The sequence below is a fragment of the Panthera pardus genome, unplaced genomic scaffold (genome assembly GCF_024362965.1).
Source record: "Panthera pardus isolate Hobbes unplaced genomic scaffold, ASM2436296v1 HiC_scaffold_16, whole genome shotgun sequence".
Lineage (NCBI taxonomy): Eukaryota > Metazoa > Chordata > Mammalia > Carnivora > Felidae > Panthera > Panthera pardus.
This window is the reverse complement of record NW_026526721.1, coordinates 546550-565829: the sequence shown is the minus strand read 5'-3', so window position 1 is coordinate 565829 and position 19280 is coordinate 546550. Positions and strand designations below refer to the sequence as shown.

Here is a 19280-nt window from a genome sequence, read left to right as displayed (position 1 = left end):
ACGCTCTGTGTCCTGTGTGGCAGCATCTCAGCTCTCGGCTCCTGAGCTGATGACACCCGTGGCTCAGTGACCAAACATCCCTGTGCCAAGACCACCCTTACCGGATCTCCCTGGCCCTGTGGTCCGGGAAACGCTCATGGAAAAGTTTCAGTGCCTGCATCACAGCTGAGGTGCATTCCACATATGTGTAGTCAATCATGATGTCCCCTGGAAGAGGGAAGGAAGAATCGATGCCTCTCAGCTTCACCTTGTTGCCCAATTTGGCAGCTCAGACCACACCATGAAGAATGCAAAGATCATAACATGCAGACCTACATGGAACATCCAGAGCCTGAAGGTCCTCCAGAGGAACAAGGCAAGAGACCCCAGTGACTGGCCCAGGAGACACGGCCACTGGTGGGGGAGAGTGGCCGGCACATACACAGTGACCTGGAGGCCCATCTGGCTACAGGAGAGCTAAGCCAGTGGGAGGGGAAAGGAGAGGGGTACAGGGCAGAGCCACCCCAACTAGACCACATTTAACAGTTACAGAAGCGAGACAGAGACCTGCAAGCAGGGTACAGGGGCATTTGCAAGGTTTGCAAGGAGAAACTCAGGTGAAGGCACTCAGGTAAAGCAGCTGCCCTTACAGACCGGAACCATGCGCACAGCAGGGAGGACACAGGGCTAGGGGGTCCCTACCGACACCCTCTTGCCAGGTGCCTGAGCTCCATGAAGAGCACAGCACGCAGGACACAGGGTGGTCTCCACGGAGGATGGAAAACAGAGCAGGAGCCAGCCCAGGCTCGAGCCAGAAAGCCAGGTGACTCCTCTGCCAACCTCCGAGAAACAAAACCACAGCTTTTCCATTCACAACCACAGGCACTATGGCCACCTTCAGAGGCCAAGGAGCACAGAACATTCCAGTGTTTAGGGAGTGCTCCTTAAAGGATCCACCGTCATCTGCCAACACCTTTGTTGGCACTGCTCCCACCCTGGGGGAGGAACTCCGGGCTCTGGTTGGCGAATCCATCTCAGGGCATGCAGGGCCCCTGGGTCTGCGTACCACCTGGCTGGCCAACCACTCACCAAAGACCTCCGAGGGGTTCAACAGCTCCAGCAAGTAGCCCCCACGCTTAGTCTCATAGGTGGCAAACCCTCCATCAGGATTTCTCATGTCCAGCAACTAAAACCAGAGAGAGGGCATCCTGAGAGTTCACTCATGTGGTTAAGCAGGCGGGAGAGCCCACAGGTTGTGGCAGACCATTCTAGAAACACCCAAGGCTAAGACGAAAGGGGCAGGGATGGGGAATGGGGGACCAGTTCTCATATTAAACTGAGACCTTCAGTGCCTAGAGGAGTGGGCCACAACTTTATCAATCAGGTGCTCTACGAGTGACCATCTGGGACCCTGACATGCACCTGCTTATCCATTTATAAGTTACACGTGTGCTGCCAAGCCACACGCTCTCCATTGTAAAACACGCACAGAGTGGGTGTACTGAAAGGGTTTTACACAAAAACAAACAGAAGTTCTCATCTTTCTGCAGATAACCCGTGGAGAATACCAGCCTTCCCGAAGGCAGCCCCTGGGAGCAGCCAGATATGCAAGCCTCCAACACAGGGCTCACGGCTTCCCAAACACAGATGCTGTCAGAGGACATGCCCCTCTGGGCTTTCAATCTGGCCCTGGGGATTTGTGGACACAAAAGCCACGGGAAGTGCAGCTCCTACGCAGCACGAAGTGGACCCAAGGGGTGGCGGCGGGGCAGCCGGGTCTCCCTCGTGCCCAGCAGCCTTACCACAGCAACAGCATCATAGATCTGCTCTCGTGCGACATGCTTGGTGACAAAGGGACACTGTTCTTGCAGGAGAAGGATGGACTTCAAGGCCTCAGCTGTGCAGTCACTAACAATCCAGCCACAATCCAGCGTGCTGAAGGGGAAGCCACCCTGGAAAGTGTGGGGCCAGTCATGGCCAGGGCAGAGGGCCGAGCCCGTACCCTGATCTTAGGACCACCCGAGGTGATGGTACCTCCCTCACCCAGGCAGAGCCCTGGCCACCATAAAGGTGCAGCCGCAGCCCCACACCACACACATGTAAACAGCCTCCCAACCTGCTGTGAGAAGGTGTGCACTGCATCCACACTCCCACACGCCCAGAGGAGCTGCCCTCCACCCTCTGCAGCTCCCTCATCACCCTAAACCACATTCCGACAGCGTATCTGGTATCTGCATGTACTGCTGTCTAATAGCATCTCTGAGGCACAGGTGTGTGTGTGTGTGTGTGTGTGTGTGTGTGTGGGTGGGTGGGTGTGTGTGTGTGTGTGTGCACAAAACACTTGTCGTGGCAGCATGAGGAAGCCCCACACGGCTCACTAACTCACCCACACAACTCCCCAGTCAGGGAAACCTTGAGTGTGTTGGTGAAGCCCCACACCGTGTGTCTATCAGAGCAGGAAGCCACAGGAGACCGAGGAAAGAGCCCTCTCAACTAGCAAGGCATAGCTAACTGTGGTGGTCTCTTTTGGAGCGCAGGGCGTAGGACTTGGGGCAAACAGGGATGGCCGTGGTACCTTGCTCATCTGGCGGTAGTACTTCTGGTAGTCAGGGGGGCTGTCTAGCACCTAGGCGGCATCCGCATGGCACATGCAGAAAACAGAGAAGGCCCAGGTCACCATCAGATGCAGACACCAGAGCCAGTAGGGGCTGGTGCAAAATACACAGGGACCAAGAGCCACTGGCCTACTGCCCTCTCAACCATCGGGGCCAAAGGCACCCTTTAAAGCATCACCCCGTGGCCCAAGGCCTGCCACCCCCATCCACTGCTGGGGAAACATGACCAAGGCACCACGCGGCACCAGAGAGGGCAGACCAGGGTGTCAAGGCAGAGGTGAGGAGGCGGTACCTCTGCGTGCAGAAGCCCCACCACCCCCAGGTCAGATCCGACCTCACCTGTGAGATCCGGAGAAACTCATGTGCCTCCTGCAGGGAAGACGAAAACTCGGGCCTGTGCTGTGCCCCCGCCTGGAAGAGACAACAGAGGCTAAGCTGCTCGCTGACACAAGCCTGCACAGATGAAGTGGTTCCCAGACAATCCTGGTGACGTTTTGCCACCACTGGGAAACAGGAGCAAACTCACCACAGTCTCAGGCTCTGGATTCTGCTGACAAGTCAGAAAGATGTGACAGAGAAATAAAGTAGGCAAAAGAGACAGTCCACACCACATCCAGTGGAGCCCAGCCCAGCCCATGTCCAGAGGATCCCTGCCCCATCTAAGGCAGACCACACGTGGCCCTGACCACTCTTCAAGGTTCTCCAGAATGTCACCACTCTCAATCCTACCAGAACAAAAACACATTCTGGTTTCCCTCCAGCATGTGCTCAGAGGTACCCATAATGAGCAATTTGAATGTTGAGAAAAGCCTAGAGCCCACTCTCCCTGCTAGAAGCTTCCTGCCCTGTCTCCCCAGGAACAGACCTTATACGCTCCCTACTCCTAAAGCCTCCCAGCTGGCAAGATCACTGCCAAAACTTCTGGGCAAGATCACTGCCTCAGCAAGACCATCGCCAGAGGCCTCGGAGTCCAGGTGGACAAAGAGTCAGGGCCAGCAAGTGCCACGTCCACATTGGGTGCAGGGGTGGACACCCAGGAAAGTCAATTGGAGCCACGGGAGGCTAAAAAACAAGGAGGCAGAGCCACGTACCTCTAGCAGAGCCTGGATGGCAAATGAGGTGTCCCACACCTGTGAGCCGTTGGTGCCCTGCACGCAAGCACAAGCCATTAGAACAGCAGCTGCAGCCGGGCACTTGGGTGGCTCAGTCAGTTGAGCATCCGACTTCGGTTCAGGTCATGATCTTGTGGCTTGTGAGTTCGAGCCCTGCATCGGGCTCTGTGTTGACAGCTCAGAGCCTGGAGCCTGCTTCAGATTCTGTGTCTCCATCTCTCTCTGCCCCTCCCCCACTCATGTTCTGTCTCTCTCTCTCTCTCTCTCTCTCTCTCAAAAATAAACATTTATTAAAAAAAATTTTTTTTAGAACAGCAGCTGCAGCTCCCTCTACCCACCCACCACTGCCCAGGATCCTCGGGGATCGAGGGCACCTCAAGGGCCGAGGAGGAGTCTGGGGGCTCACAACAGCTCCTGCAAAGTGGTGGGAACCTAGCCAACTCCTGACCTAGGCTCCATGTTCTGTGCACCCCTCAATGCCCCTGAGGGCCAGAAAGGGGACGTCTCTGCAGGCAGATGAAAGTCAGGCAGCTCCACCTGCCTTCACCAGGCCACCAGTTGGGACAGAACCCTCTCAGGGCACTTCCAGTATCTGGACAACCACTGCCTGTGACCTCCACTGTCCCAATACCCAACAACAGGCTTTTGCCCCAATCACAATGATGACCCAAAACACCCCCTCACTTCTAAGTACACCTGGAGGTGGTGGGGCCTGGCTGAAGCCTCAACAGAGCTGGGAAGGCCCCCTTCAAATCCCACCCTGGGAGCCTAGTTCATTGGTCAACACTCTGGTCCCACCAGAATGCCAGTGGCCAAATCCCAGTGACACTAAGATAGACGGTGACAGACACCTGGATGATAGGGACAGGGATGGCAATGCCAGAGCCTCGCCAAAACAAAAACCATGGCCTTGCAGGACAATATATAGGAAGGACACCTGCCACCAGGAAAGCCTCCTGGCCAAAAGAAACCTGAACTGGATCAAGCCTGAGGGTCTAAATGCCAGTTGCAGGAAATACAGGGCACAGAGGAAACAACCAGTCAGATCCAGAAGGGGGATGCCCTAGGAACCAATCAGTCATCCAGGAAGGAAGGGCAAGCACCCAGAAGACCACTGGGCAAAAGTGGCTTCGAGGACCAGTCACCTGGCTCAAACCCTGATGCCAACAAACCTGCCACAAAACCAAACTAGGGACTGTCATCAACCCCATAAGGCAAAAGCAGTGTGATTTTACAAGAACAAATAAGCTGGGGTGCTCAAGGAGTCAGAGGGGATGGAGAGCCCACACAGGGGTTTGTGACCTGCCTCCACTTGGCATGTAAGAGTCAGGGAGCTGGGAGTAAGGCAAGGACGCCGAGGCGAGCTCTGTACTGGGCAGTGCTGGGTCCATGTGTATCTGTCCCAAGGACCAGTGGCCTATCTGACCCAAGAACACTGCCAGAGGCTCTGTGTTTCCACACTTAGCCAGGTGGGTGACAGTACACATTGTCACCAAAACTCCCACAGGGTGAGGCAACAGTTCCCAGGCTGACCGCTCTCAGGTCAGCCCTAGCCACACTGTGACCAGATACCTCCACCCCCAGGGTCACACACAGGAAATGAGCCAGGGAGGAAGGTGGTGGCAGAACACCATTTACGATAAATGGCACAAAAAACAGAGCAGCGGACACAGAGAAGGGCCACAGGGGAGCACATCTCAGCCGGGGGTGCGAGGACACAAGGCTGGGGGCATGAAGCACAGGCTCCCCTCCTTCCTGCCTGACGCCCACCTCCCATAGGGGAGTTGCAGACTCTCAGCCTTCCCGCAGCCTTTGGGGCCTGTCGGCATCGCTGTCACACGGCACACGCCCAGGAAGCACCCCGGCTGTCCCCTCAGACTCAGGACTGGGGATACCAGCAGCCGCTCAGCACGTGCTGCCAGAACTCACTGTGAGGACTTATTGAATCTTAACAAACCTAAAGAGCAGGAATGGTTGAAAAGGAAGCAAACGGCCACGGCTTTATAGCCTTTACCTGCATTTTCATGCCATCGAGACCCAGCCTGTGAGGACAAGAAAAGCCCAGGTCAGGAAGCAGAGGGCAAAGAGCTGAAGTCAGGCGGCCACCCAGAGCCCGGCTCACCCCACTGCTGGCAGCAGACCCACCTGGCAGACCCACCCACCATGGTCCCAACTGCAATCAGTGACTGACCCATTACTCTTGTCGGCGAGGCCTTTCTGACATTCACCAGAACCTGCCCCATGCACCCCCAGGCTTCCTAGCTCTACCTTCCCAAACCACCAGAAGTTCTTGCCACATAACAAATCTTTCAACTCAGAGATAACCCTCACCATCTTCCACACAACCCCTGAAATTCCTGGTTCCAAATGTCACTATACACATACGTGATCTCCACGCCTGCCACTGTGCTGGGGAGGCCCCCACGCACGTCTGCCCTTGGCTCTCAGCCATGTGCGTCAGGGACGAAGTGTGATGCTGACCAGCCACAGGCCCTTCCAGCTGCACTCACCAGAGGTAATCAGGAATCCTGGAGATGTGCTCCTGGAAGGCAGAGGAGTCCGGCCCGTCCACGTACCAGCGCACAAGCATGTTGATGGTTTTCGAGATCTGCAGGAGACAGAGCTGAGTCAGGACCTTGCTCCAGACCTGTAGTGGCTCCCAAGCATGAGGACCACAGCCCAAACACTGGGCCCCCAGCACAGCCTCGCTCCGGGCCAGGTAAGACCTTCGACTCTAAGCGAAGCAACTCACTGCTCACCAGGCCCCGAGAGCCAGAGACCAAGCCAAGTTGTGCCGCCAGAAAGGGAGATGGGAACGGCCTGGGGCACGTGCACAGACAGAAGACAGAGCGTCCTGTGAGAAACAACGTGAGCCGAGGCAACTGGTGAGCAAGCACAACCACCATGAGGGCTGGGGGTCCCCCACGTGGGCATGCAGGGTGTGCCTTGAATAACTCAGAGACGCAGAACAGGATGACAGAGAGACAAGACCTGTGTGGCATGGACTGCTTGCTCATGACAGAATGTTGGGTTTTTTGGTTTTTTTTTAAAAATGATTTGATACTTTTTTTTTTAATTTTTTTTTTAACGTTTATTTATTTTTGAGACAGAGAGAGACAGAGCATGAATGGGGGGAGGGTCAGAGAGAGAGGGAGACACAGAATCGGAAGCAGGCTCCAGGCTCCGAGCTGTCAGCACAGAGCCCGACGCGGGGCTCGAACTTGTGAACCACGAGATCATGACCTGAGCCGAAGTCGGACACTTAACCGACTGAGCCACCCAGGTGCCCCTTGATATATTTTTTTAATGTTTATTTTTGAGAATGAGAGCGAGAGAAAGCGCATGCGCGAGCATCAGGGAAGGGCAGAGAGAGAAGGGGACAGAGCATCCAAAGCAGGCTCCACACTGACAGCACAGAGCCCGATGCGGGGCTCAAACTCACGAACCATGAGATCATGACCTGAGCCGAAGTTAGATGCTCAACTGACTGAGGCAGGCAGGCGTCCCTGGACAGAACGTTCTAAAGGCCCAAACCTCCCACTCTGGCTTCTCATAAGCAGTTAAGTGCTGTTCTCATGTAGGTCAGCCATGCTTTACTCAGTGCTGAGCCGAAAGCCCATGAAAATCACACTGCTGCTAAGGGAACACGACTCACTGCTCCACTGCTCCGTCGAGGCAGGACAACCCACCAGGCTGTCTGAGGCCCCACAGAACACCAGGGAGCAGGCTGCAGAGCGGAGCTGCAGGATGCCACACCAACTGGACTTCCCCAGAGAGGCCGCAGCACGGCCCACCAGGGGCCCAAAACAACAACGTCCCCCGCAGCTGTCACCCCACGGCCGTAAGGCAGCCCCCCAACCCTGCACCGGCTGGGGTACACCCGCCTTTGCATGCGTGTCCACACCCGGCCTCTGTCAAGCTCCACAGCCTCATGACGCAAAGCCAGGTCAGGAGCCTGGAGGCTCGGAGGAGAGAGCTCCGAGTCACCAGGCGCGGCAGGAACCAGGACTGGAACCCGAGAGCCCCGGCACTCCAAACCCCACAGGACAAAGGCAGAAAATGAGTTCTAGGGAAGACACTCAAGAGAGGCCAAGCATCCCTCCCAGCAGCCGGAGAGATCTTGAGAGGCAGCCCCAGGAGCAGCACTACACACTCACCAGGTGACAGGAAGGGAAGGGAGTACTAAGTGCAAGACACAGGGGACAGATGGGGGTCCTCTCTGCCAGGCTCTCATGGGAGACATCACCTCCAGGAAGACCCCCACTCCCAGCTCCAGAGACTGGCCTCGAGACGGCCTTCTGCCCCAGCTCCTCCCCCCACATGGGCTGCAGTTGGGTGCCCACCCCAGGCCCAGACACCCAGCAGTGGGATCACTGACCGGGCCAATGCTAATGTACTTGGAGAAGCAGTCATCGGCCACGATGTGCTCGTATAGCTTCTGGATGGCCCGCTCCCGCAAGCTGGTGCTGTGGTGGCCCTCGTACAGGTTGAGTAACACTGCGGGGAGTCAAGGGTGTCAGCACAGGGCAGCACCTGGGGCCTTCCCCATGACCCTCCTGGACATCCTGGTATGCCGCCCTGCCCTGTCCCTGATGCCATGTTCAGGGTCCACTCCCCCGAGTGGAACTCCAGCCTGGGTGCATCTCAGCACTGACTGGGGCAAAGACCCAGCTCCCACCCCAGGGCTCAGCACAGAAGACGTGAGCAAGACGACATGTGATCAAGGGAACATGACCCACACGCGGCACCCCATGCTGGCCCCCAAGCCACCAGGGTTCTCGCAGGAAGATGGGTCTGAGCTGGGCCCCACAGGGTCCTGCCCCTTCTCCCCTAAGGAAGGAACAAGCGTGCCCTCCAGGCCTGCAGCCTCCAATCCTCTTGTCCAGGAGCCCCAGCCACAGGCTTGCTCCAGAGGTGAAGACAGGGCAGGCCTACTGGACACGTGGCGCACACGGTAGCCCTGGTCACCACAGGACCCAAACGACAGGCGGTGAGGAAGAGGAGGAGAGTCAGCATCATTTTAGGTGTAGGAGGCCCACCAGCCCCTCAGAAAGCACCCACCGTACACCACACGGAGCAGCCAGCTGTGCGGCGTGTACAGATCATCAGGGCACACGTTGTTCCTCTGCGCCGGCCAGTCGATGCTAGCATAGTCCTCCACGTAGAGCTCCTGGGGGGCAGCAGCGCCTCAGCACCCTCCTCTGCCCACTCCCTTCCCAAGGGCATGCCCAAGGAACATCTGCACCCCTAGCCTCATCTCAGTACCTCCTTCCCCAAGACACAGCGCAGGCCAGGACTCTGCTCACAGGTGCCCTGAGGCCATCCCACCGTGCAAGCCCTTTTGGGAAGTCACTTATGATATGGGGAGGTGCAGGATTCACCCACACTTCACAGAACTCAGCCCTGCAGGGTCTCCGGCAAGCAGGCGTGTACAGTCGGGACTCAAGGGTAACCCCACACCTGGGGTCCCTGCCCAGGAATTCTTACCTGACGGAGGCTCTGGACCAGTGGGTCCTCCTTAGCGCTCAGCCGGATGGCGTAGCAGTAGCTCATGGGCAGGTAGACCTGTCGGCAGTGGCACCAGAGTGTGGAGGGATGTGCAGGCACCCAGTCAGGAAACAGCCTGGGGAGACGGCATGTCAGCAGGAGATCTGGCCCCACCATCACCACCAGTACAGCCCAGGCCCTTCCAAGGGTGGAGTCGGGGTAGACGGCTATGCTCAGCCCAAGTCGGCATGTCACAGCCACGTTCCTATGGGGTGCCAAGGAGCACAGTCTGCAGGAGTGACAACCACTCCTCTCAGTTCAGCTGGGCACATCCTAAAACCAGGAGACTTGACTCTTAAACTTTCAGGACTGTCTGTGGGTTCAGCTGGGACAAAGGTACCACAGTAATATAAATTGTTAATAACAGAAACAGGGTGAAGGGTCTACAGGAACATTCTGGACTATCTTTGCAACTTCTTTGGAAATTGAAAACTGTTCCAAAATAAAAAGTTTACCTAAAACCCTTTAGAACTGGCACATCTTCCCAAGGACTGAGGCTTGGAGAGTTATCACCACCAACACGTTTTTGCCCAGTTATCCTGACCTCAGCATACACAGTTCCACCAGCTTCCCACGTAGGTGGGTACCCAGAGTATTTTCCCCACGCTTTCCCTTCAAGCCTCCTATTCTCGTGTGTGAGAGGCATGGGCATGCCAGTCACGAGCTGGGCAGGCTCCCGCTCTCCCAACCCTGTCCTCAGGCCACTTCCCTCACCCTCAAGGGCTTGTCTACTCACTTTAAAGGGAGGTATTTTACAATCTCTCTGTAGCTGGTGGTCCAGGATCTCTGGTCCCCCTCCTGCACACATTCCTTGCATCTTCTACCCACCCCTTCAAAACCACTCCAGGAAAGACTGGCAGTGCCCTCACAGCCTAGCACTGACTGCCAGATCCACCATGTAGGGGCACAGACAACAAACAGTGCTCTGATACCCACACACCCTCCTGGCACTCTGCCCATTCCTTACACACCAGGCAGGTCCAGGGTGCAGCCAGCAGGCAGCCAGTGAGCACCATTGGGATAGCCTCAGAATGCCTCCCGGACTCCTCCCAAGTGTAGGCCTTGGGTAACAGACCCCCTCCCACTGCCTCCTCACTGCCCCTCAAGGCTGCAAAGGCTTGGCCCTCAGCACTTTCATCAGGATCTTTCACCCAATGCCTCTCCTCTACCAAAGGCATCTAACACAGAAGCCCTCCAACCTCCCTGATAGCTTTCTGGGGGGCTGCAACATCACTCGTGTGCTCCCAGAAGCCAGCAGGGGCTCTAGCAGGGGGCTCACCTCCTGACGGGGACTCTGGGGGATCTACACACACGTGAATGTTCTCTGGGAAGACGCCCGTAGCTTTCAGTAGATATTCACAAAATGTGAATATCATTGATTGGAAGTATCACATTAGTGTTGATTTGACTAAATATTTTTTTATTTATTTATTTTGAAAGAGGAGAAGGGCATGTCCACGAGCAGGGGAGGGACAGGGATAGGGGAGAGAGAGAGAGAGAGAGCAAGAATTCCAAGTAGGCTCCGTGCTATCAGCGCTGAGCCTGACATGGGGCTCAATCTCACAAATTGAACAGTGAGATCACGACTTGAGCTGAAATCAAGAGTCAGATAATCAACCTACTGAGCCACCCAGGTGCCCCGATTTTACGGAGTATTTAAAAAGCACTGTGGTTCTGTTGTAACATGGAAATTCTTCTCTTTTAAAGATACACACTGAAGTGTTCACAGATAAAGTATGATGTCTGGGATTAACTTTCACATTCACCAGCAGAAAGCTAAGGGAACAGAACAAACAGCACAGCACACTCCAGTGCTGAGGCTGGCAAGGGCTGCATGGCCTACTGCCTTCTTGTCTCCACTTCTACAGATGCTCAAAACATCCATAACAAGACACAGGACAGCACTGGTTCTCCCAGCCCTGCAGGGCCCCATCCACCTGCCACATGGCCCACCCCCACGGTACCTCCTTCCGTCCTGCCCAACTGGGAACCCCTTCCATCTGTCTGCAGGATTCAGCCAAGCAGGCCTCCACCTAACACAGCCTCACTTCACAGAATGGACCGCCTCTTCATCTGGGGAGCAGGCAGCAAGCGATCCAGGGCCCGTCACACAACTCAGCAAGGCACTGGCAACCCAGCTACACATCAACCTCAGAAGAACAAACATACCACATCTCTGGGAACAGAGTGTTGAGGCCTTCCCAGCTATAAACATTCAGGACAGCCAACCAGAACTTCCCCCAGGAGGGGATGGCCACAGCACCACCTGCAAAAGAGAAAAGGCCCAGATCATCTGCCTCTTACTATGAAGATTAGCTCCTCAGAAATCACGTGTACCTCTTCTCACATGAACTGAAGATAGTGCTAAGGATCCTCCAACCCCAGATGAGCAGCAAGTTCCAGAGCTGCTCAGAACCACCCAACAGCACAGTTGCTGAGTGGAACCAGCTGTTTCCCCAGAATAAGTGTGTCCAGCCCCAAGACAGACATTCATAGCCTCCACCTGCAGGAAGGCAGCTACCTGGGCAGGCGAGGGGCCCAGATGCACGCAGCAGCCTCAGGCCTAGAGAAGGTGATGAGGGGAAGTGAGCATACACTCAGCTTTCTCTCTTTGGGGGACCATACCTAACTGTTCCTCATCTGGGACTCCCTACTTGGCAGACATGTCCATGCCCCAACATGGAGTTCAGAGACACTCAAGACGCCAAACTGGGGCCACTTCCAGAAGCACCAGGCCTAGGCATAGAAACACTGTCCAGGACATGCTTCCCAACAAGGCCTCACCCCAAACCCAGGTGTGTAAAGTCAAACACCCACAAAGCTACTAGGAAACTCCTTCACCACGCAAGGAACCAGAAAGCAGCCTTGAGGCTAACGACGAGTTCACCATCAGAACAAAACCTGTGAAGAACAACGCAGGATCTATTAGAATGTCCACCAAGAGGCTTAATCTAGCCTGGTGGGTCAGGAAGCGCTCCCACAGAAGTGACAACCACAGTGCTGGATGAAGGCTAAGTAGAAGTTCCCGGGCAGCAGGGTGGGAGTGGGTCAGGAGGCTCTAGGCAGAGGAAGTACCACATACAGGGCCCAAGGTAGGAAGGGGCCTCAAGGAACTGACGGGAGGCCTCTGTGTGAGCACCGAGAGCGAGGAGGACAGGCAGATCATGGAACGTCTGTGACACACAAATGGGAGAGACCTTGCCCAACCTGTAGAGCAGCAGGAGCCAAGACGCCCCCCAGAGCTATAATCTGTCACCTTCAGAGTCCAGAGGGGAGGGAGAGGCGCCAGCTGCTGGAAGCCCCACGGGGTGTGTGGGAGGGTGACTGTGGGCTAAGCAGAGCCAGCTGCCTTCAGAAAAGCCACTCCAGGTATAGCCCTGCCAGAAGCACACTGGCGGACTACTGGCTGAGTCTTTGCCATTATGTGAGACAAACGGGATTATGTACTTATCTTAATTCCCTTTTTTTTTTTTTTTAATTTTTTTTTTTTTTTAACGTTTATTTATTTTTGAGACAGAGAGAGACAGAGCATGAACGGGGGAGGGGCAGAGAGAGAGGGAGACAAAGAATCTGAAACAGGGTCCAGGCTCTGAGCTGTCAGCACAGAGCCCGACGCGGGGCTGAAACTCACGGACCATGAGATCATGACCTGAGCCGAAGTCGGACGCTCAACCGACTGAGCCACCCAGGCGCCCGTCTTAATTCCCTTTTGAAACAATACCAGTGAGGTTGGAATGTGTCCATCTCTTTCTGCTTTGATGGATCCCTTTTCACATATTTCACCCAGGATTTCAAATGGAGGCTGATCTTTCTAGTTCTCATTTGCTAGAGCTCATTATGCCCAGGTGATATGGACCCTTAACCCAGTGCACGCTGTGTCAGGGGTACCTTTCTTGTGAAGAATGTTCCGGGCTCGTACCAAGTCAGGATCGTCAGGGCCAACACCCAGAATTCTCAGAGATACATAGTTGAGTGCAGTCCCAAACACTGTGGATTTGTCCTCCATGTGTCTAGGGGAGCAAAGGACAGAGTGAGAGAATGCCATGTTTCATCACTTGTAAGGAATTAAGCAAGGTTTTCAGCAAAATTTCCTCAGAAAATCAAAAATATTAAATTACCTTACACTGATACAACATGGCAACATAATAAAACACAGAACAGCAATTTTCCAGTAAGAATTCACGTGCCTCCCATAATTGAACAGTTCCAAAAGTGCCTGTGCAGGACTTGCCTGCCTCTTCGGCTTACTTCCCATGCCTGAATCAACATGACCAGTCCCAGGGTGCAAATCCAACTAAGGCTCCTTTGTCACTACAGCACACAGAACAAGCATCAGAGGCAACATGGCAGGTAAGGCCAAGACCCTGTGCCTGTCCAAGGGCACTAGTGAGATTTCAACATCCACCAAGATGCCCTGGGACCTGCAGGCCCGAGAGCCAAGGCCTTAAGCTTGAGGCCCACAACTCTGTCAAGGGATGAAGAGAGGCTGGGCTGTCCTTCAAGAATTCTAATGGAGAATCCCTGTGGTGTGGATTCAGCCCACCAGAAAGAACCCCATCTCTGGGTGTAGAACAAAGGGCAGCAGAGCCCATGACCAAGGTGGGCAGGCAGTGACCACCCTGGGGGAAGGCCCTGCTCCCAGAGTGTGCTAAGTGTCAGAAAGGCACACTGAGACCTGGGGAGGGTTACCTGGCCCCCCTGGTGCCATCCCAGGGCCCAGAATAATTTCCTTTTGCCTTAGCAATAACAGCCAGGTGGCTTTCTGTGGGGTGTGGGTCTCAAGAGCCTCTCAACCAGTCATAAAGTCCAGGTACAACATAAGCTATGAAACCAACGCCCAGAAAGCAAGTAGCCACCTATTGTAAGACCCTTGGGAAACCAGAGTTCAGCACACAGCATCCAGCCAACCTCCCTCCTCCCAGGTTCTCCCCCCGACCCACCCAGGTCCAGAGCTAGTCACCCCCCCCTTGACAGGTATTATCTCCTACATATGAACATGTGTGCACAAGTAAGCACATGTGTGCAGTAACAAAATGACTCACAGGCCCCAGCCGCCATCAGGGAGCTGCACTGACCGCAGGTACCGCACTATCTCTTCTTTATATCCGGCTGGCAGATGGATTTGCGCCACATAGCATGTGATCAAGAGACCTGTGTGGCAGAAAGGATGTTCCTTTACTGGGAGGAGGAACACTCAGTACTGCCAAGCCTAGGCCCCTTTCCTTTCAACCCAACAGGGAGCTGGGTCTCCTTTGCATGGAAACAAGCCAGAGAAGGCTATTCCTCCTGGCCTCATGAGGGACTTTGGGAGTGAGGGCCCGGGGAGCAGCCACAACACAGGACACTCCTTACATAGGGTATGCAGAGCCCACCCAGCCAAGTTCAGGGTCCTGCAATACTGTCCATACCTGCTGGAAAAGAAATACCAAATGGGTCACCCCTGGACAGAATATTTATTGCTTACGTTTCTCTGTTTTATACGTTTTTTTTTTTTAACCACACGTAGGAATTTTTTTTTTTTTGAGAGAGAGAGAGAGAGAGAGAGAGAGAGAGAGAGAGTGAGTGTGTGTGTGTGTGTCAAGAGGGGGAGAGGGGAAGAGGAAGAGAGAATCTTAAGCAGCCTCCAACCTCAGTGCAGAGCCGGATGCAGAGCTTGATCCCACGACCCTGGATCATGACCTGAGTTGAAATCAGGAGTCAGATGCTCAACTGACTGAACCACCCAGGAGCCCCTATACGTTTTTTACCAGCATATGTCACTTTGCAAACGTGGGAGAAGGACAATAAACATTACCCAGCCTAGCCCTCCTCAACATGGTGCTCCCAGGCCATCTTCAACCCCACTCTCATCTCCCCCAGCACTGGCTCCATCAGTCACATGCTGTAGCGCCCTGCAAGGGGAGAGGTGTCTTAGGGTAGGCCTTAGCCAAAATGCACCATGAGATACATGCCTGGCTCTAGATCAGAGGCATCAGAAGCCCTGGAAGACATGGCCACACACAGACACAGCCCGGAAGAAGGGACAGCTAGGTCTGGAGATGCTACAGAGGTTCACAGAAAAAAGTCATCCCAAATCAAGCCCATCTCTTTTCATCAGTTACAGTGCTGTCAAGACAAAGAAACACACGTGGGCAAAAAACAGAACCAGTGTCTCCCTCATCTTACAGGCAAGGAAACTGAGGCAGGGGCCCCAAGTGGTGGGATTGGGGCGGGAACCCAGGGGGTTGGACCCTAGAATCAGGGCTCACCACAGCGATGCATATATGTATATGTATGACTGAATCCAACTCCCCATATCACATATGAGGCAGCCAAGGCACAGTGAAGTCCTGTCACCTTACCCAGGGTCACAGCAAGCCAGCGCCATGTCATTGCCTCCCCGTAAAGACCCCTAGGAATAGTCAATGCCACATGAACCACACTCAGTCAGGAACTGTCTATACAGAATCGTGCCCCCCCCCCCCAACCAGGAGCATTTTCCAAATTAAAGCAGATAAAGGAAGGACCAGTCAAAGCTCACCCAGCCACGGAAGAACGCTGGAATGGTACTTCTGAACAGAACAGCATCAACCTGAGGAAGAAGGTCTATCCAGAGTGCAAAAAGGGGAAGCCCAGGAAAAGCCCCAACCTACAGCCTGCACAGAGCAGAAGCCCCAGCTGGATGAGCCCAGAGCTGCAGCAGCAAGCCTAAAATAACGCAGGACCAAGAGCTCCCTGCATGCCTGGTTTTGTACGTGTATGACCTAACCTGATTCTCATCATCTTCATGTCACAGATGAGGTCGCTGAGACACAGTGAAGTCCTGTCACTCTGCCCAGGATCAAAGCAGACCAGTGGGATCATGTGCCACTACTTCCCTACGAAAACCTCTGGAATAGTCCCAACAGGCTCCTAGTGGGGCCAAGGGAAGAAAAAGCCCCTTGACTTGCCCCTAAGGACATGCCCATGGGTTCTTGGATAAGAAGATCTAATGACGTACAGCCCAGGAGAGACAAGAACACAATGGATTCCCAACGCTCCACCCACTAGGAGAAAAGAGTTCTTCTACATAAATTCAAAGCAGATTTCTCACATTACATGGCCAAGTATTTCTTCAGTGAAACACTCTCAGAACACAATGGCCTTACCTAGCCAAACCAGTTCAGTACCCAGGAGGCCCAAGTGCAATCCTCCTAGGACTCAACCAACTGAACCTGCAGTTTCCCTGCCCTGGCTCCCTCAGTCACCCCTTCAAGGTTAAGTTCACACACCCAAGCTGTCTGGCCTCCCCCAACCTGCCCAAAGAAGCCTTAAAGATCCCACCCATCAGGGCACCTGGCTGGCTCAGTTGGTAGAGCACACAACTCCTGATCCAGGGGTTGTAAGTTTGAGCCCCACGTTAGGTGTAGAGATTAAAAATAAACTTAAAAAAATTAAAAAGGTCCCACCCTTCACCTGCCCACTCTAGCTAGCACCTTTACATAGGCTAGGTCCTCCCCCTTGGAGTGTCCCTACCGCTCTGTACTGGGACTCAAGAGCCACTCCTCCTCTGTCCCCACAAGAGTACCCCTTGCTTCCCTTATGGGAACACTGGGCTGGCAGTGAACACTGGGGATGGCACTCCCATTCCCCAGCACCAACACCAGGACAACACAGGCACAAGACAACCCTCCAGGGACATCTTCCAAGTAAGCTCCTGGGTTTTCACCTGTTTACTCATTCACACGCTGCATTCACCAAGGGCCTGAACCGGGCCCGACCAGGACCCCAGGACGGCCTCACCCACAAGCTGGGGCAGCACCCACCTACCTGGCAGGAGGAAGAGTGGGCCGCCATAATCACCTGCCCAGTGCCCATCCTCAGCCTGCAGCCCCACATAGAATGTCATCCCATTCAGAGCCCCTTCATGGGCTGTGCAGGCTTTGGGCAAGTCCTTAAAGTAACCGGTCTGCAGAAGACAAAAGAGAGGAGAGATGAGGGGTCTGTGGCCAGGCCAGAGGAACCCTCAGCACCTACAGCCAGGCCAAAATTACTTTCCAAGTTTCAACTGTTTGGATCAAAAGTCTACAACTCTTCGAAAGCACTGCCACCTCAAGAGGCAAAAGGAAGGTTCTACGTTCTCCTGCTTTCCAGTCACTATTTTCAAATTTCTTCATAACTTCTCGGGACGTCTTAAATCAATAAGACAGATGTCCAGGCGCGCGGGAGGGGCGCAGTGCTGCCCCGGGCCTGCCCCCCTCCCCCCCCGCCTCTCTCGGGAAGGGCCGCCAACGGGACGGGACTGGACCGAACGGCACGGCAGGTGGCAGCAGCAGACAGGGCCCCAGGGAGAAGCCCCACCGCCCGGCGCTGCACACTCCTTGCACCAGCCGAATCGCTCACATGCAATTCCCTGGATCAAAAACGTGTTTCTCAAAAGGGCAGCGGTTTCCTCCGCGTCACTTGGTGCTAAGGGGACTGAAGCAGAGGAGCCCGGCCCACCTTTAGGGGACATCTTGGTCCGCACGCCCCACCCCCACCCCCGCCGGGCCCGGCGCTCCCCGCTAAGGCAGGGGCTGCGCACCGGCTTCCGCCCACCTGCCCGCGGCGCCCGGCGCGGGCACCTACCGGGTCCAGTCCCAGGGAGTGCGCCTCCAGCCGGGTCTGCCCGCGGCCAGGATCCTCCCCCGCCTGGAAATACGTCCACGTCTGCCTTCCCCTCTCATTTTGGAGGCGCCAGCGGCTGAGGTCGGTGGCGGGCTCGGTGCGATAGGGGCCCCCTCTACGACGCAGACACCTGAAAATGGTCGCGCTCCGGTGAGAGGCCGTCCTGCCCGTTCTTCCCAAGTCGGAGCCCGGAGGCCGCGGCCGTCCCTTCCGGCAGCCCACAGACAGGCCACCGTTTTCCTCAGCTCACAAAATGAGAACTCTCAGTGCGCCAGCTGGGCCACTACGCCCCCGCCGCCGGATTTCTCCCCGAAGCCCCCGCCCCCGCGGCCCCTCGGCCGCGCTCCGGACCGCTCCCTCCCTTCTCGGGGGTCCCGGCCTCGTCCAGCGGGCGTGCTAGGGCCGCGCAGGGGTCCCGGGAAGCAGAGACTCACGTGCCCTCCGTCATGAAGGCGGCCGCGATGTTCCCCACCCGCGCGCTGGCGCGGGTCCGCGCGCGCTCAATACATAGACTCGCGCCTCGGGCGACGTGTGGGGCGCGGTGGGCCGATGTCCGTGCAGCCAATCAGAACGCCGCGAGGGTGGGCCCGGGGCGCGCCCGGCCGCCTCAGTGGTGGAGAGCCAGACGCCCCAGCGCGACGAGGGCGTGGCCTAGGCGGGGCGGGGCCTGCAGTCAGGTCCGGAGCTCCAGGTGGCGAGCTGCGCGGAGGGTGAGGAGGAGTGCCTGAGCCTTAGAGCCGCGTGGGGAGGGTCCCGGTGCGCCCGAGGAGGGCGGGCTGGCGGGAGCGATCTGGGAGAGAGGCTCAGGCTGAGGTCACAGGCAGGGAAGAGCTCCTGCCCTTGAGGGAGAGGCCGGCTAGCTGGAGGTGAGTGCTTGAGGGGAAGACGGAAGCCTCGAGGTTGGGCCTTCAGGCGATGAGGTGGGAAGCCTCCTCGGCGGAGGAGGGAGGCGGTAGGGACCCGGAGGAGGCTGACAGGAGCGAGGCTCCCCGGGAGGCTGAGCCCCCGAGCTGCCCTGATGGGGATGGGCCTGGTGAGGCGAGCCTCCGCCCCCCCTCCACCGCCCCCCACCCCCCACCCCGGGCCCAGGGGCCCGGGAGGGCCAAGCGGGGGCGTCAGGTGACGCTCGGGGACAGCCTCGGCTACTCACAGGGGTGCCCCGAGTCAGGGAGTCCCCAGGATAACTTAAAGGTGAAAGGGCTTGACAGTAAAGGGAAGGGAGATGAAGGTGGAGACACAGAGTAACCGAGCTTGAAAGGGACAGTTGGGGTGGGGACAGCCTGGCCCTCAGGGGTGCACAGCAGAAACCTGGGCTGCGGGGAGAGTGGAGGGCATCTGATGGAGGAGACGGTGCTGACCCGGAGGGACAAGAGCCACAGGCCCCAGAGGCAACCCCTCAAGA

The 19280-nt window shown here is 56.0% G+C and overlaps 1 protein-coding gene across 4 annotated transcripts in view; it reads right to left on the bottom strand.

The window, feature by feature from the left end:
• Positions 1 to 18418, bottom strand: part of LSS (lanosterol synthase) — a 43274-nt gene extending 24856 nt beyond the window's left edge. For 3 of the 4 annotated variants that reach the window (XM_019434691.2, XM_019434690.2, XM_019434688.2), the window contains exons 1-17: positions 18313 to 18418; positions 17840 to 18008; positions 17042 to 17180; positions 14296 to 14404; positions 13142 to 13263; positions 11423 to 11519; positions 9194 to 9329; positions 8768 to 8876; positions 8085 to 8203; positions 6217 to 6314; positions 5721 to 5748; positions 3686 to 3742; positions 2934 to 3005; positions 2555 to 2605; positions 1782 to 1931; positions 1069 to 1165; positions 102 to 207 (exon numbers count right to left, since the gene is read on the bottom strand). In XM_019434691.2, the coding sequence (XP_019290236.2) occupies positions 102 to 207; positions 1069 to 1165; positions 1782 to 1931; positions 2555 to 2605; positions 2934 to 3005; positions 3686 to 3742; positions 5721 to 5748; positions 6217 to 6314; positions 8085 to 8203; positions 8768 to 8876; positions 9194 to 9329; positions 11423 to 11519; positions 13142 to 13263; positions 14296 to 14404; positions 17042 to 17180; positions 17840 to 18008; positions 18313 to 18326 (1673 nt within the window). In that variant the 5' untranslated portion in view covers positions 18327 to 18418. Of the gene's footprint in view, positions 1 to 101; positions 208 to 1068; positions 1166 to 1781; positions 1932 to 2554; positions 2606 to 2933; positions 3006 to 3685; positions 3743 to 5720; positions 5749 to 6216; positions 6315 to 8084; positions 8204 to 8767; positions 8877 to 9193; positions 9330 to 11422; positions 11520 to 13141; positions 13264 to 14295; positions 14405 to 15047; positions 15145 to 17041; positions 17181 to 17839; positions 18009 to 18312 lie in introns of those variants that run through there. The other variant, XM_053902933.1, reaches the window with a different exon arrangement.
• Between the last annotated feature and the right edge of the window lie 862 nt (positions 18419 to 19280).